Below are 16,043 nucleotides of genomic sequence, written 5' to 3'. Positions count from 1 at the left end.
ATCTTGATTAAGGGATAAATATTGGCCAGGACACCAGGGATAACTCCCCTGTTCTTCTTCAAAATAGTGTCATGGGGTCTTTTACTCAGAGTGTAGATGGGGCCTCAGTTTATCTCATCCAAAAGACAGCACCTCCGACAGTGCAGCACTCCCTCAGCACTGCACTGGAGTGTCAGCCTTCAACCATCTGGAGTGGAACTTGACCCACAACATAGACAGCTGTGCTACCAACTGAGCCACAGCTGTCTATGTTGAATTTTAAATGGAGTAGGAGAGCAGAGGGATCCCCAGTGACCAGACACACTAATTATTAAAGGTGGCCTTGCAAATAGATAAAGTGATAAAGGCAAACAAAATCCAAGGTTTGCATCTGGGTCTTAGAATACAAAAGCAAAGAGATATTTAACTTATACAAGACCTCAATTTTGGCACTCCATTATAGAACAAAAAACAATGGAAACGATGTACAGTTATTATAGATTGCACTAGGATGTTGCTCGGATAATTGATTACAGTAATGGAAAGACTTGAGAAGTTGTTTTTTTTGAGAAATATAATGGTAGATTTTAACTTCCTTGCAAAGCAAGGGTGGGTTGAGGGGGGTTGAGATGGTAGGGAAGGGCTGTAAGGGTTGTGCAGCATTCCTGCCACCAACTCGCCATCTTAACTTACCTCAGGAGAAGCATAAGAGGGCACCTACACCCAGCAGGCAGGGGCCTACTTTACATTGGAAAGTCACAGCCCAATGGTGTAATTGGCATGGTAATGGCATATTATCTTCTGGATTCGGGAGGCCCAGGCGGGGCCAGCCCTGACAACTGGACCATGGTAGGAATTGCAAAGTGGCCAGAAGAGGCAAGTTTAAAAATGTAACTGTTCTGTGGATCCTTGTTGGCCAGGAGGAGTAGGACTGCTCCCCCGAACCACGCAAGGAGCCCCTGGGCCACCCTAGCCCCTGCTTTTCCTCTCCCTCGCAGTGCCTGTATTGGCTGCCAACCTCCCGCCCCAGCACTAACTTTATGCAATTGGTCATTCCCTTGGGCCCCCCGGCTTCCGACCCCATTATCGGTCCTGCCCGCTGGTCCTGACGTCCCTCCCAATGGTTTTGGGCAGAAGGCCATCCTGCTTTATTCAAATGAGGACCAGGAGTTAAAATGGCCCGGGCCACATGCTGAGCTGCCCACAGTTTCGCTCCCACCCCGTACCCCTGCCTGCCCCCATTAAAATTGACTCCCGAGAGTTGAGAAGGTTAAGGGGTGACAATAGGTCTTTGATTATGAAAGGGTATGTCAAGATAAATAGTGATAGATTGGCGACATGACAATATGAGGAGACAAATCTAAGATAATTACAAAAAAGAATCAAAGGGGCCGTTGGGAAAAAATCTCTATACAGAGTATGGTAAGAAAGTGGAATTCTCTGCCACAAACTGTTGTTGAAGCAGAGCCCATCAATTCTTTTAAAATGGAGTAAAATAGTTGCTTGAAAAGCAGGCCAACTAAAGGATATGGGGAATGTGATGAAACTAGGTGACTCATGTGCAGAAAAGAACCAGCACAGACTTAATGGGCCGAATAGCCTGTTCCTTTGCTGTAACATTTGATGATTAAACTGTGGTGATTCAGAAATCCTAGCATTTCAACTGTGTGTTCATTCCACTGCCTCACAAGGTCAGGTTTAGTCCATTTTGCTGGTTAATTTCCCCAGTGATTTGATGGTGAAAGTCACAGCCATTACAAGCACAGAACACATTTAAATATACAAACAATATACAAGGATATTTAAATATCCTTGATGTATATATTCTGCCAAACAAAATATTTTGCTTGCCTATAGAACTTTCTATATGGGATAAGAACTGATTAAAGTCCCTTTAAGAATTGTAATTCTATATGAGGATCAGCATTCTACAGGATTTGTACCAATACCTCTCAGAGAGAATTATATGTTCTCAAATGAATTTTGAATAGGATAATACTTTGGGTCGTATCCCTACTTCCATCCTGATGGTAATGATTCATGCAGCAACTGTCCTGCAGGATCTCACCTAAGCAGTTCTGTGTGTGTGTGTACAATGAGCTGAATGCCATCATTTCCTTGCCCAGCAACCACACAAGTGTAGTTCCAAAAAGGATCATTGAACAGCTATTAGCTAATAGACGAAACCCTGTCCAAGTGTCCTCTCCCTATCCCTGGGGCTCTTCTAGTCTGTATGGTGCAGAATACCATACAGCAAAATTTACCCACTGAGCCATCAAAGAAAATCATTTTTCGCTATTTGAGTAAAGAAAACAATTTCAATATATGTTTTATAAGTCATCTTGTAACCATAATTTTAGTAGCCTTTACATGTGGGACTAATAAGCAAGTACGCATGTACTTACCCAATATCCTTAGCTGATTGACCACTCCATGCAAGCTGAAGAACACCCACAGTGACTGAGTGGTGTCCACATAGACCAGCATCCCCATGTTTATTCCATTAACACGATGATGGAGCTCACCATTTGGCAGAATGGTGAAACTGAAAATATCACCACTGTTGGGCACTGAAAAGCCTCTGTATACTACCCAATATTCCTTACGATCAAGCAGGAAGTCTGGATCCGCTGGGAGCTCATTTATTCGCAGAGTGCTGGGGTCGCATGACGTCACACCAAAGAGCAGAGCACCATAATATGGCAACCCTAAATGCCCTACCTCTACATACAGGGTCTCCCCAGTATGCAAAGGCCGATCAGAGAACACCAGGGTCCTAGTACTCTCCTGCCAGTTTGTGCATGCTCCCATCCTGTCCTGAGAAAGGGTGACATCAGGCCCTCGTATATGGTGAAAGTGAAGGTCGGTGTCGAGAAAAGATGGCAGGCCTCGTGAGCGAAGCCGTCTGTTGGTACAACACGGTAAAGTATGATTGTCTGGTGCAAGGCTTTGAACTTCACCTAGATTTAGGTTTGTGATTTTTGCCACCACAACACTGTTCTCCAGTTCATTATTATTGAAGTTGGCGTTGTCATGACTGGTCTGAGGAAGGCAACCGCTTAGTCGTGCTGTGTTGAGTCGTGCTGAAGTGATGGTTTCTGCAAACATACTCTCTGCAACAGAAACATAGTGAAATCATTACTAATGTTACATCTTTGATCTGAAAACATCTCTATCCACAGATATTATGAAGCCATAGACATGTGCAATACTCAGCGATATTAAAAAGGTGAATTTGCCCAAACTCCATTAACTCTAATCAAAACTACCAATTAAAACATACATATTTTAACTGTGCAGATCTGTTCTTTTACATTTTGTTCTGTCTGATTAGTTTCCTGCTCATTCCTGTTTCCCCTCACCTTGAAACTAATTTAGATGTATGTTAGTCAATAACTAGAACTGTGGTATCATTAGCTCAGAATCTAATCACTGCATGGAAAAGGTTAATATTTTTTTCTGTTTTGATGGTAGTTTTCCAAATTGAAATTTCTCCTCCCTGTTTTAAAACCAGTGAGTAGGACTTGGAACAAATGAGAGCCTGCACAAATCAGAACAACAATAGGATGCTGGCTGTTGCTGCACTGTGTGCACTGTGTGCACCTGCATGCACTCGCACAGCTATATTATTTGCTGATCAAGGTGAAGAAATAGAGTGCTGGGAAATCAAGCGCTTTATTCTATGTATCCAGAAACAGTATCTAGCTCTCCCTGTTCAGGGAGTCAAATATAATGTAGAGCTGCTTTAAGCGATTACATCAAACTCACAATATTGAAAAGCAAGCCCCCACCCTTCACCAGAATGATATTTCCAATTGCTACATGTTATTACTGTCTAACCTCTTACAGCAATGGTTCGTGTAGAAGCTGCGAGCACATTATGTTGTGCACAGTACCCTTGTCCACTGAGAATTGGATACAAGTGCATTCATCACAAGACCTTCAATAACTGACACAGAGAAGAATTCATCAATCAAGCATTTAGCCTAGAATCAAATCCAAAGGTTAAAGTCTGGTGTTCAACGCACTAGGCCAGAACTGGACCTTCAAGACTGAAAAGAGAAGGGGGACAACAGATGACAGAATGGGCTCAGAAACACAGCAGCAATAGGACATATGACATGGATGGTTCTTTGTATTGTTTGGATTGGGGGAGGAGGGAGAAAGTTGCTTGATTTCTATGTCCTGGGTCTTGTTGGAGCTATGGACAGTCCTCGGCCAAATCACTGAAAATCAGCCAGCAAAAAAGATGTGCTCTTTTACATGGGGGAGGTTTACCAACAAGTGGCACTAAAAGAAACCATTAACGTTAAAGGAGACTTGCCCCTTGATGCGCTATCGATTCTAATAAAAGGCTGAGTAGAGTTCAGAACAACAGGCTTTTATTAACTACTGAATGCAACTACAAACAGATCAGGACTATGCCTCTAGTGGACGACCAAATGGCAGAGAGCTGCCGTGGAGCCGTCCTTATACCAGGTAGCCAAGGGCGGAGTCAGCTGAGGCATAGTCAGGTATAACAGTGAAACAAGAGTGAACGACAACAACAACAACAATAGTGAACACAGTGAACGACAGTGGTTTACCACACCCCTACAATCATTACAACACTTCTATAAACACACTTGAACTAAACTTTATTCCCACACCCTTGGTTATTGCAGCTTTTCTTTGTTTAGTGCTGCAGCCCACATTACCGAGTTACATTTAAAGACCATCACTAATAGTCAATTGTAGACTGTTCTGAAAAGGCTACTTAAGAACAATAATTGAACTAAGAGTTCTTATGAAGAAATAGTTATTAGTTCTACCATTACTATAATTTCAGTCATCTGTGAAAGCCAATCTGACAGGCGTGGGTGGACTATAAAATCATGGTGTTTTTAAAGCTCCTTTCACAGCTGTACAAACTAAGAATGGCAAGCTTTGTTACAGCAACCATACAGAATATATATTACGGCATGCTTGTTGTTGGAATTGGAATTTGCGGTCCCATTTGAGCTCTCTTTATCAAGTAGTCAGTCCAAATTGAGCTGAATTGATGAAGCTGCCTAAGGAGTACATCAAGAACTTGCTTCATAGGCAGGCTTTTAGTCACTTAGAATACAAGGGCCTTCACTGTGGTTCATCTGCTAAATGACTCAGACTGACATGCCATATATGGTAAAGCCTCTTCCAGCAGGCACTAAATCCATGGGGATTAAGCTCGATCCCTCATCTATTTCTGTTAACTAGAAACATCGCACCTGATGGTTTCTGGGTGTTACCACTGAATCCTTAGAACTGACTTGTTTTCACTGTTGTGCTTGAAACCTGGTTAACTTTTAATTGCTTATTGGTTAGCTGAATTTTTTTTTTAATGGATAGTCATGCAAGTATTCAGCTACTAGTGGAAAGCCCCTTCCTTTAAAACAACACAGAATCAAAGAGCCACAAAGGTAACAGTTAATTATCATCTTAATTTGTCCCCAAGGAGACTACATGCTGATGTCCGGACATGCAAATACATTGGGAATGGTGTGCTATTTTGGTTCCAGATGTTTCCTCTGCATCATGAAGTGGGAAAAGGGAGGATTTTTCCTGTATTTTCCTGCAACTGCAAATCAGTTTTTTTCCCCTTGTTTTGAACAGTGCAAAATATGTACCAGCCATATGGATTTGAAAGGGAATTTGTTTTTTGCATTAAATAAACTAACCATCCCTCCACCTCCATTATGGCAGATAATGTTTTTTTACGAATCAAATAACAGTATGTTAACAGTCGCAGTCTTTGTGGCATGTGTATTGTCATGATGGCCGCAGTTACAGGCAGGGCCATCTATAATACTACCAAGTTGCCATCAACCACAGCATTTTAAAACAATTTGAAAATGTTCAAGTCATTTAAACCACAGGTCTGCTGTCATTTCAGCAGAGGCAGGCAGTGCTTGCTTATTTCAACTGTAGGTCCTGTTTCTCACATGGCAACGGGTAGTGAATGGAATGGAATGCGAGAAGCAGCGAGTGGTTCTTCTGGGATACAAGACAGTCTGCAGTTTTGGAATCAGGACTAACCGGGTGCTATTGGGGGAGTTTACCAGGTTAAGAATACTATGATTAATGCACAAAGATTACAGGCTGTAGTAGCCAATTAACCATTTGTCTGCCCTCGCGTGTTTATCTCTATTTTTCCTCCATTTCGTTTGCTCAGTAATAACCACTCACCCAGACATATCCTCCAATCAAGCTAGGGACCCCATCCACAAATCAGCAAGCTACTCATGTTTCAACTCTGTATTTGTTAATGATTGGCTTATGCATAGAGACATTATCTGTACTCATCATGTTGGCCCATAGTGAGCTCAAATGCTTTGTGAATTGGCACCTAATTTATGTAGCGGAGAGGATTTACCTACCGTGCCTAATATCCCTGTGGCAAATAAGGGCAGTAGTCACATGAAATTTGACCCGGAGGGAACCATATCTAAATTGCACACTTGAAAATAGGAACAATATAAAATAAAATTGTTCTTCTTGAAATGTTGTTAGAAGAATGGTGTTTCATAAAGTGATCATTTAGAGGATGTCCCTGTATCCAAGATGATCGCTAGTTTCTAGGCACATCATTCTAATGGCTGTGACTGTTGCCAAACTTCTCACGGGATTTAAGTACTGAAATCACTTCATTTATAGCATGCAACATGTACAAAGGTCGAAGAGGAGTTCTGCACTGAGCTGAAAAGTGTCCAGGGTGGGGGCGTGTAGGTGTACATTTAGATTCTTATGCCCTACTCAATGCCAACTGCAATGAGAAGGAGAAATCAAGAAAGTTTTTTTGGGTGAAGAAGAACCAGCCACAGCAATTAAAGTCTTTTGGTGCATTAAACATAAGAAGTAGGAGCAGGAGTAGGCCATACGGCCCCTCGGGCCTGCTCTGCCATTCAATAGGATCATGGCTGATCCGAATCTAGACTCACGTCCACTTCCCTGCCCTCTCCCCGTAACCCCTAATTCCCTTATCTGCTAGGAAACTGTCTATCTCTGTTATAAATTTATTTAATGTCGCAGCTTCCACAGCTCTCTGGGGTAGCAAATTCCATAGATTTACTACCCTCTGAGTGAAGAAGTTTCTCCTCATCTCAGTTTTGAAAGGGCAGCCCCTTATTCTAAGATTATGCCCCCTAGTTCTAGTCTCACCCATCAGTGGAAACATCCTCACTGCATCCACCCGATCAAGCCCCCTCACAATCTTATATGTTTCGATAAGATCGCCTCTCATTCTTCTGAACTCCAATGAGTAGAGTCCCAACCTACTCAACCTTTCCTCATACATCAACCCCCTCATCTCCGGAATCAACCAAGTGAACCTTCTCTGAACCGCCTCGAGAGCAAGTATATATTTTCTTAAATATGGAAACCAAAACTGCACGCAGTATTCCAGGTGTGGCCTCACCAATACCCTGTATAACTGCAGCAAGACTTCCCTGTTTTTATACTCCATCCCCCTTGCAATAAAAGCCTAGATTCCATTGGCCTTCCTGATCACCTGCTGCACCTGCATACTAACTTTTTGTGTTTCATGCACCAGGACCCCCAGATCCCTTTGTACTGTAGCACTTTGCAGTTTCTCTCCATTTAGATAATAACTTGCTCTTTGATTTTTTCTGCCAAAGTGCATAACCTCACACTTTCCATTATATTCCATCTGCCAAATCTCTGCCCACTCATTTAGCCTGTCTATGTCCTTTTGCAGGTTTTTTATGTCCTCCTCACTCACTGCTTTCCCTCCCATCTTTGTATCATCGGCAAACTTGGATATGTTGCGCTCGGTCCCTTCCTCCAAATCATTAATATAGATTGTAAAGAGTTGGGGTCCCAGCACTGATTGCCAGCCGAGAACGAACCATTTATCCCAACTCTTTGTTTTCTGTTAGATAGCCAATCTTCCACCCATGCCAGTATATTACCCCTAATCCTGTGATTTTTTATCTTGATCAGTAATCTTTTGTGTGGAACCTTGTCAAATGCCTTTTGGAAGTCCAAATACACTACATCCACTGGTTCCCCTTTATCCACCCTGTATGTTACATCCTCAAAGAATTCGAGCAAATTTGTCAAACATGACTTCCCCTTCATAAAACCATGCTGACTCTGTCCTATTAAATTATGTTTATCCAAATGCTCTGTTACTGTTTCCTTAATAATGGACTCCAACATTTTGCCAACCACAGATGTTAGGCTAACTGGTCTTTAGTTTCCAGCTTTTTGTCTACTTCCCTTCTTAAATAAGGGTGTTACATTAGCAGTTTTCCAATCTGCCGGGACCTTTCCTGAGTCCAGGGAGTTTTGGAAAATAATCACCAATGCATCCACAATCCCTACCGCCACTTCTCTCAAGACCCTAGGATGTAGGCCATCAGGTCCGGGGGATTTATCCGCCTTAAGTCCCATTATTTTACCGAGTACCATCTCCTTAGTGATTTTAATCGTGTTTAGCTCCTCCCCCACCATTGCCCCCTGTTTGTCCAGTATTGGGATATTTTTAGTGTCCTCTACTGTAAAGACTGATACAAAATATTTGTTCAGCGTCTTTGCCATCTCCATGTTCCCCATCCCCACCACTAGTTTCCCGGTCTCATCCTCTAAGGGACCAACGTTTACTTTAGCCACCCTTTTTCTTTTTATATAGCTGTAGAAACTCTTGCTATCTGTTTTTATAGTTTTTGCTAGTTTACTTTCATAATCTATCTTCCCTTTCTTAATTAATCTTTTAGTTATTGTTTGCTGGCTTTTAAATGCTTCCCAATCTTCTATCCTCCCACTAGGTTTGGCTACTTTGTATGCCCTTGTTTTCAGTCGGATACTACCCTTTATTACTTTACTAAGCCACGGATGGCTGTCTTTTCTTTTACTCCCCTTTTTCCTCAGTGGAATATATTTATCTTGAAAGATGTGAAATATCTCCTTGAATGTAGACCACTGCTCTTGTACCGTCTTAGACTTTAATCTTTATCTTTCATGTCGTTCATAAAATGTCGCGAAATAATTACCATTTAATTTCTAGCAAAGGTTTGCTAGCTAACAAAGGATATTTTCAGACAGCAATTATAAAACCGATGTCTTTTGTAGTGATCATTTGATTAAATGTGATATTATATAATGTGTTTTACGCTCTGCATTAAATACTTTGACAATGTAATTGAAATCAACGTTTTGTGATAATGCTTAGTTTCTTTTCTTCATTATAAATTGAATTCAGATTCAGTGTGTCATGAAGAGTGGCTTCATTGTTTAGCAGCTTCATTGTTTAGCAGCCATCAGCAACAGTCCCAGCTGCTGTTTTTTTTGGCCAGGCTCCACCCCTTCCATGACCGCACCTCATACACTATCCATTAAGCAATTTTTACGGGTAGAGACTGATAAATTTAGAATATCCACGAAAAGAAGGACCATGATTTCTGATTGAAAGCATGCAAATTTGAGCAGGGGTACTGTGGCTTGATAAGATATGATATCAGTTGACATCCTAGGTGTGGCAGTAGAACTCCATGAATGACAACTTATTCCAGATTGCTGAGTAACTGTCATTAGCTAGTATACAATTTGGGACTATGCTGTCAAATGGCCTTCAATCACCAACCAAAATTAGGCCACTAAAATATAATGGGCAGGGTGACTGGGTGGCAATGTTGGTTGGCAATCTGCCTTTTGAATCCAATCCATCTCAGCTTCCAAGAGGCATGGACACATGAATACATGCCAACCATCAGCAATTCGCCCATGTTCCAATTTGTTAACGGTTCACAAGATAAATCAGCTTTTTTCACTGGGATTGAAGATATCAGTTTTAACCATTTCGATTCCTTGGAGGGTGGGACTGATGGCTGTTAGGACCACTCAGAGACATTAGAAGATGGGGCTGGAGGTTGTCAGAAACAGAGCTTTTCCCACTGTTACAAATATGATCAGGGTATACCTGCAGCTAAAGTCATGACAATCCCATATCCAACTGTATTTTCAGTTTAACTCCTCATCTTCAACTGCCAGAAGGACTATATTAAAGGCTGTTTTTGAGACTGTGTAAATTTTTGCTAGTTTTCTACATTGGCAAGTACCCACACACGCACATTTTTGCAAACTTACAGACACCGAAAGGATGGTTGGTGTAGAAAGCAGCAAAATTCACAGTGGGGTTAAAAGGGAAAAATGGTCTAGGAAGTACTTTTGTTCAAAGCAGTTGCGATTTTTATGGAAGAAAAGATACTTACTAGAACTATTTCTGATATGTTAATAAAAACATCTTTATCGCAGCACGGAGACCTCAATATGTTGTGCCAATGTCAAGGCCAATAAGGAGCAACCTGGAGTAAGTCCATAGCAAACAATGGCAGCTGTGACTTCAGAGCAGTTCGAGGGCTGCCCTGGAGCTGTCCAGTCCTGGAAAACCATGTAAAGGATGCAATTACCAGAAGTTCCTTGGCTCCAGAGCACCCATCAGACAGGTTGGAAGTTGCAACTTCCACTGTTTGCTAGGGAGACACGAGGACTTTTCCCAGTGAACAGTCCAGGAGGGAGGGACCTACTCAACAATTTCCATGCCAGCAGAAATAACTCATTTATAAACAACCCCCCCCCCCCCCCCAAAGATACTAATAGGCTGATCTTTCAACTTCAGCAGGGGTGTAATACGAGCAGTAGTGGATCAGCCACCTGTTAGAAAAAGTCACCTGATTTTCATTTTCATCGACTTCAATGGGAATGAAAATTGGGCTGGGTGTATAAGGGTGGCCAATCTGCTTCTGTCCAGTTTACGCCCTTGCTGAAGTTGAAAGTTCCGGCGATTGATAACGATGTAATTTTCTACAAAAAGAAGTACCCTGAAAAAATTTACTTCCTCTAGAACTTCCTTATTGGGGCAGAGTGAAAGCAACTCTACTTCTGTCTGGCTTTTATTTGATATGGGAGTGTTTGACATGGACACCTGGTGACAAGAGTGGAAAAGGTACTCTATTCCCCACCACCGATATCCCTCACCTTTATGGGCACAACATTTCAGCAAAATATGTAAATTAAAAAGGTGTAAAAATTGGTAAACTTTTCAGTGACAACAATAGGGATGTAAAGTAGAGAGAAAAGAGTGTGCTTTCCTCCTCATACACTGGTACATGATTAATGGTTTTAACCCATTAGAAAATGTGCAGCATTTTGGAAAAAGATTATATCCATTCTGCACCCCTCCAACTGAAATAAAGATGTGGTTCTGATGTGCAAGTTTGCAGCTGGTTTATTAATAACTGAAAAATGACTTCATTCACTGACAAAGTGAGTATGGAAGAAATTCATGGCTTATTCAGGAATTATTTTCACCTCACATTAGTCTGTGCACACTCCTTCTGTGTTGCTGCACATTAGATCTTAATCTTGGGTTTTGTAGCAGTGAAAAATAGGAGCATGTGCTGACAGGAGAATTTTTATCCCACTAATTGAGGGGTTACAAATTATTAGAGGAAAGAAGAACTGCCATTTAGAGCCACTCTACCACATAACTAGGGAAGATATTTTTAAATATCCAATTGGAATGAAGAAACCACATTGTTCTTCCAAACTGTAGTGTGTTGTAATGAACATTTTACATTGCACTTATGGCTGAAGCGGCTAAAAAGTAGAATTCTAGAACTGTCTTGGTTTATGTTAGACCTACATTTGCATGCTTTGCAAGAGTGATGCTGATACTGAAGAAATGCACTATGCCTCAAAAGGGTAATGTTACCCTTTTAGGTAACTTTTGGGCAGGCTCAGTTTCTGGAACATCCTGCTCCAAAAATAACATCTTACCATTGTCATATTGGCTCCAGGAAAATTCATGCTGTGTAAATGTGATAATTGCTGCAGTCATGACATTTTTGCAATAGGGCTATTTTTAAATATATATATATATATATTTAGCACAGTTATTAGCTGATGGGATCACATAATGATGAAATGACATCACTGCACATCTCAGTTTACAAGCACCTTTTGATTCCTTTCATTTTATAAGGATGATGTTGATTGTTTAAACTGACATTGCTGGTGGCTGAGTCACTAACACTGTGATTTGGTAAAAATCCTTCAATTTAAAATACATAATTCTAAGTAATTTACACTAATGTCATGCAAAAAAGACAAAGCTGCATGCTCCCAACACCAATATCAGCTTAAACTAACACTTACATACTGCGCTGAAAATAAAACATGCTGCTTTTTCATTCAAACTTTCATATTAACACCATAAGAAAGTACATAAAGTACAGGAACTTTAGGCTGCTCACCCACCCATGAGCTAAAAGGCAGGAGTGCTTCTCTGAAACTGATTCAAATCCCAAAATAGTTGTTTTAATTGGTAGACTGTTAATGGCAGAATTACAACATTAGAGAAACTGCAAGTTTGCAAATGCAAGGATGCAAGTTTTGAAATCTAACGTTACAAGGCTAAAAAAAAAAGTGCAGCACTGAAATGCTGCGACAACTCCCCAACTGTTTTACTGAATAAATTGTCTGGTTTGTTCTCTATGAGTTGAGATATCATATGATCTCACAGATCTTTACACATAGCTTCTAGACAGAAATTTGACCAGAAGTCTCGAATTTTGGCCAGTTGTTGTCGACATTCTTTCCTAAAATCGTTTCTAACTGGACGGTTGCTGAAGGTCACACCATCACTGGCACATGATCCTTTGACTCTGTAATCTCTTGGGCGTGTTCTTTTATAAGTGTATTTACTGTTTGGAGATGGAGATTGTAGGCTACTCCACGATAATTGTCGGCTACTCCACGATAATTGTCAATGCCACTTTGTGACACTGATATGGTACACTTGCAAGCAAATTACCTTCTCTATCTTCTAGATTGAGAGTCCTGCTTATAACTCACAAACCTTGGTCTCAACAGTGACAGGTGCGGATTGGATTAAGTGATAGGCAACCCAGACTTGTTAGGGGACGGGTACTTTAACAATTATCCTACAGGGCAACTCATCCCGACTCTTCTTTAGAATTATTGGAGGTTTAATTTTTACTGTTGGAATACTCACCAAGCATTTGGACCTCTTGTGTAATTCCATAAATGTCAATCAACGCCCAGAGTGGTCCTGAAACATTAATGCCACACTGAAAAAGAACAGGGTCTTCATCGTTCACATTGTAAAATACTCGTCCATGCCTGTCCACCCAGAAAGCAAGGACATTGTCTTTCAGAGCGAATCTTTCAGGTAACGCTTTGGCCCAGTAACCAGGCCTGGTTACCAAGTCAGGACATGCATACTTTGGGATGTCTACAGAGCTCATCAGAGAGGGATCGTGACTTGTAAAACCAAACCGTAAAGCGCCACTCCATCCATGAAGGACCACTGATAACCGTAATCTCACTTTCTCATAAAGGTGAACTGGACGGTTGCTGAAGGTTACACCATTACAGAAACTGTTTTTCCGGGTGGCTTTTCTGAAATGCGAGTCCAGACGAACGTTTTTGCCTTTGGCCTGCGAATGAAACCTAGGAGGTTCAACGATGTTAGGATGTGCTCTCCGTTCATGACTGCTAGGTGGGACTGTGTAATACTGTCGAGCAGATCCAGAGCGGGCCTGGTGAGTTGCATCTGTAAGGTAAAAAATAAATGACATTAGAAAGGCTGGCAGGCTTTACTTCAATATAACTAACTCCATTCCTTCATGCAGGTAAATTGTTTATCAATAATAACTTCCATGAAACTGAACATTATAACTGGTTTGACATCAGAGTTAAGACATTTTGATACAAGTGTTTGGTTACTGTTGGGTACTTATTCTTTAGATATTTGTTTCCTGCTCCTTTTTCACGTTCTATTCCGACTCCACGATAACTTCACAAATCCTCCCCCAGAAGGACTGTAGTATGATCTATATCACTGGCCCCTCAATGAATGATATTAATGCTGTTCTGCAACTACCCCGCAAGAAGTGTGATTCAAGCCAGAAGAACTTGGTACTATCAGTTTCCATAAAAAAAAAACGTTTCCTCTGTTAAACTGCTTGATCTGGTGGCATGGCTGAAAACTGGTGAAATTGGCCAAAAGAGGCAGTGAGCTCTGCCGAATATCTGACAGCTCTAGCACTCAAACTCAACCTTTTGTTTAACAGTCCAGCACCAGATCTTCAAGCTCATCTTACTGGATAGCACCGTTTAGAAAGAACCACTCTCCTTGTCTTACGTAGGTTGTTTTTGGCTCAGAAGAAACAGATTTCTATCTGTTGTGACTACTGCAGTGGACAGGTTAACAATATAAACAAATTAAGTCTGCACTTAGAATTGCCAAGGCATCAACCAACTGAACCACATTAGTTGCTTGAACATTAAAAGTTTTCATTAAGAAAAATCCTTCTACCACATTTATAAAAAATGGTTAGCAACATCTTAAATACTTAGTTAACAGTTGTAGTGAAAATCGTATCCAATCATTTAATATTTATGTGCTATCTGTATTATACATCAGAATACTTTGTAAAACTATATGCAGCAGACAAATTTGAAAGTGTTGATATTTGAGTGATTGTATAACGAGATTGGGAATGCTCCCAAAGCATGTTGCTTAAACCTGGTTCCATTTGTAAAACCCAGAATGGGAAAAGAAACTCCATTTTGTCTACATATTCACATACTTTTGTGACTTGTTATGTGTTAAGCAGGGTGGTATTCTGGAGTAGCTCCAGAATCGTTAAAATAGAGTGTATAAGAATCTTTCCAAAATAGGCTCGGTCATAGCTTCCTCATCACTGATTGGTCACTATGCTTCTAGCTGTATTGAATGCTCTGCTACCTCTGTTATTGGCCCTTTTATTGGCTACTATTGTCATCCAGAACCAGGAATAAGAGAACCACTTTCACATAACATTTCTGTGTGTTGATTGAATAAATATGATTGAGATAATTGGAGGGATGATTTCAAAGTCAGGGAACTGTAAAGGAATTGCTGGTTGGGTGACTTTGAATATACTGCATCAGCAAATAGATTACTGGAAAAGGAAACTTCAGATTTTAAATAAAGATAGAAATCAATATGGAGGAGGCGGAAGCCAGCTAAAAATATGGAATAGAACAGCTGACCCTTGCAGATTTTAGTCTCTTTTTCCAAATCACCTTGTACTATGACTGTTTATCCAGGTGACCTGCACATAAAAAGAATTGGTATCTAAAATGTAAAATGCAGGCAGGCACATGGAGTAAAACAACAAACGTATCAACCTTCATAGAAATTTATTAATAACATTTTCAATCTCCCTTCTTCTAACCTCCATGTGTGTATGTTTTAGAAGACAATATAGTGAAATAAAACAAGAAAAAGAATAGTCTTTTCAGGAATCAGATTTTAGTGGCCTGTTAAACAAATATCAAAATACTGCAGATGCTGGAAATCTAAAAACAAAAACAGAGAAAGCAAGAAATTCTCAGCAGTTCAGCATCTATGGAAAAAAAAGTCAATCAGTCGACATTTCAGGTCTAAGACCCTTTCTCAGGACTGGTCAGATGCCTCACCAAGTGGCCAACCTGATGAGTAAAACATCATGAGATTGACTTCAGGCACTGACTGACTCACTGAAAGCACAATTTAAAGGGGTACTCAGCTGCAGGTGCTCAGATCGTATTATGTGTGCGCTAGGTGGATTTGCTTGTGAGAAGCAGACCACCAGTGGGGAATTCCCAATCTTTAAACATCTCACATCCTATGAGGAGAAGGACATGGAACTTGTGGGGAGGCATTCTGCTATGTTATGGGAGACGTTGAGGTTGGCAGCATATTGCTGGCATCAGGTTAGTGACTGAACACCTAAACCGCTGCCCTGGCATCTCCGTGAGGCTCCACATAGACACAAGCTTCCACCCTCTTCTCTGACCCTTAACCTCACCCATTCTTAGCTTCTACCCTCCTTTCCTGCAGATTCACAGCAGTGGGGGGGGGGAGACAGGAGGAGGAAGATAATGATGATGATAAGTGGAAGAACAGCACAGACACAACTATCTCCTTATCAACTATGATGATGATGATGATGAGGAAGATAAAGGGAATGCTGATG

The 16,043-nt window shown here is 41.0% G+C and overlaps 1 protein-coding gene across 1 annotated transcript in view; it reads right to left on the bottom strand.

Moving 5' to 3' along the window:
• The window catches only part of neurl1b (neuralized E3 ubiquitin protein ligase 1B), a 70,515-nt gene that overhangs the window by 20,682 nt on the left and 33,790 nt on the right, over positions 1 to 16,043 (bottom strand). Inside the window, exons 2-3 of the mRNA XM_085995330.1 lie at positions 13,031 to 13,591; positions 2,385 to 3,092 (exon numbers count right to left, since the gene is read on the bottom strand). Of these exons, the coding sequence (XP_085851456.1) occupies positions 2,385 to 3,092; positions 13,031 to 13,591 (1,269 nt within the window). The remainder of the gene's footprint in view (positions 1 to 2,384; positions 3,093 to 13,030; positions 13,592 to 16,043) is intronic.

This window comes from Somniosus microcephalus, chromosome 8, assembly GCF_052327205.1.
Source record: "Somniosus microcephalus isolate GS21.2 chromosome 8, FLI_Smic_1.0, whole genome shotgun sequence".
Lineage (NCBI taxonomy): Eukaryota > Metazoa > Chordata > Chondrichthyes > Squaliformes > Somniosidae > Somniosus > Somniosus microcephalus.
The sequence above is the reverse complement of the archived record's forward strand: the minus strand, read 5'-3'. Positions and strand labels throughout refer to the sequence as shown.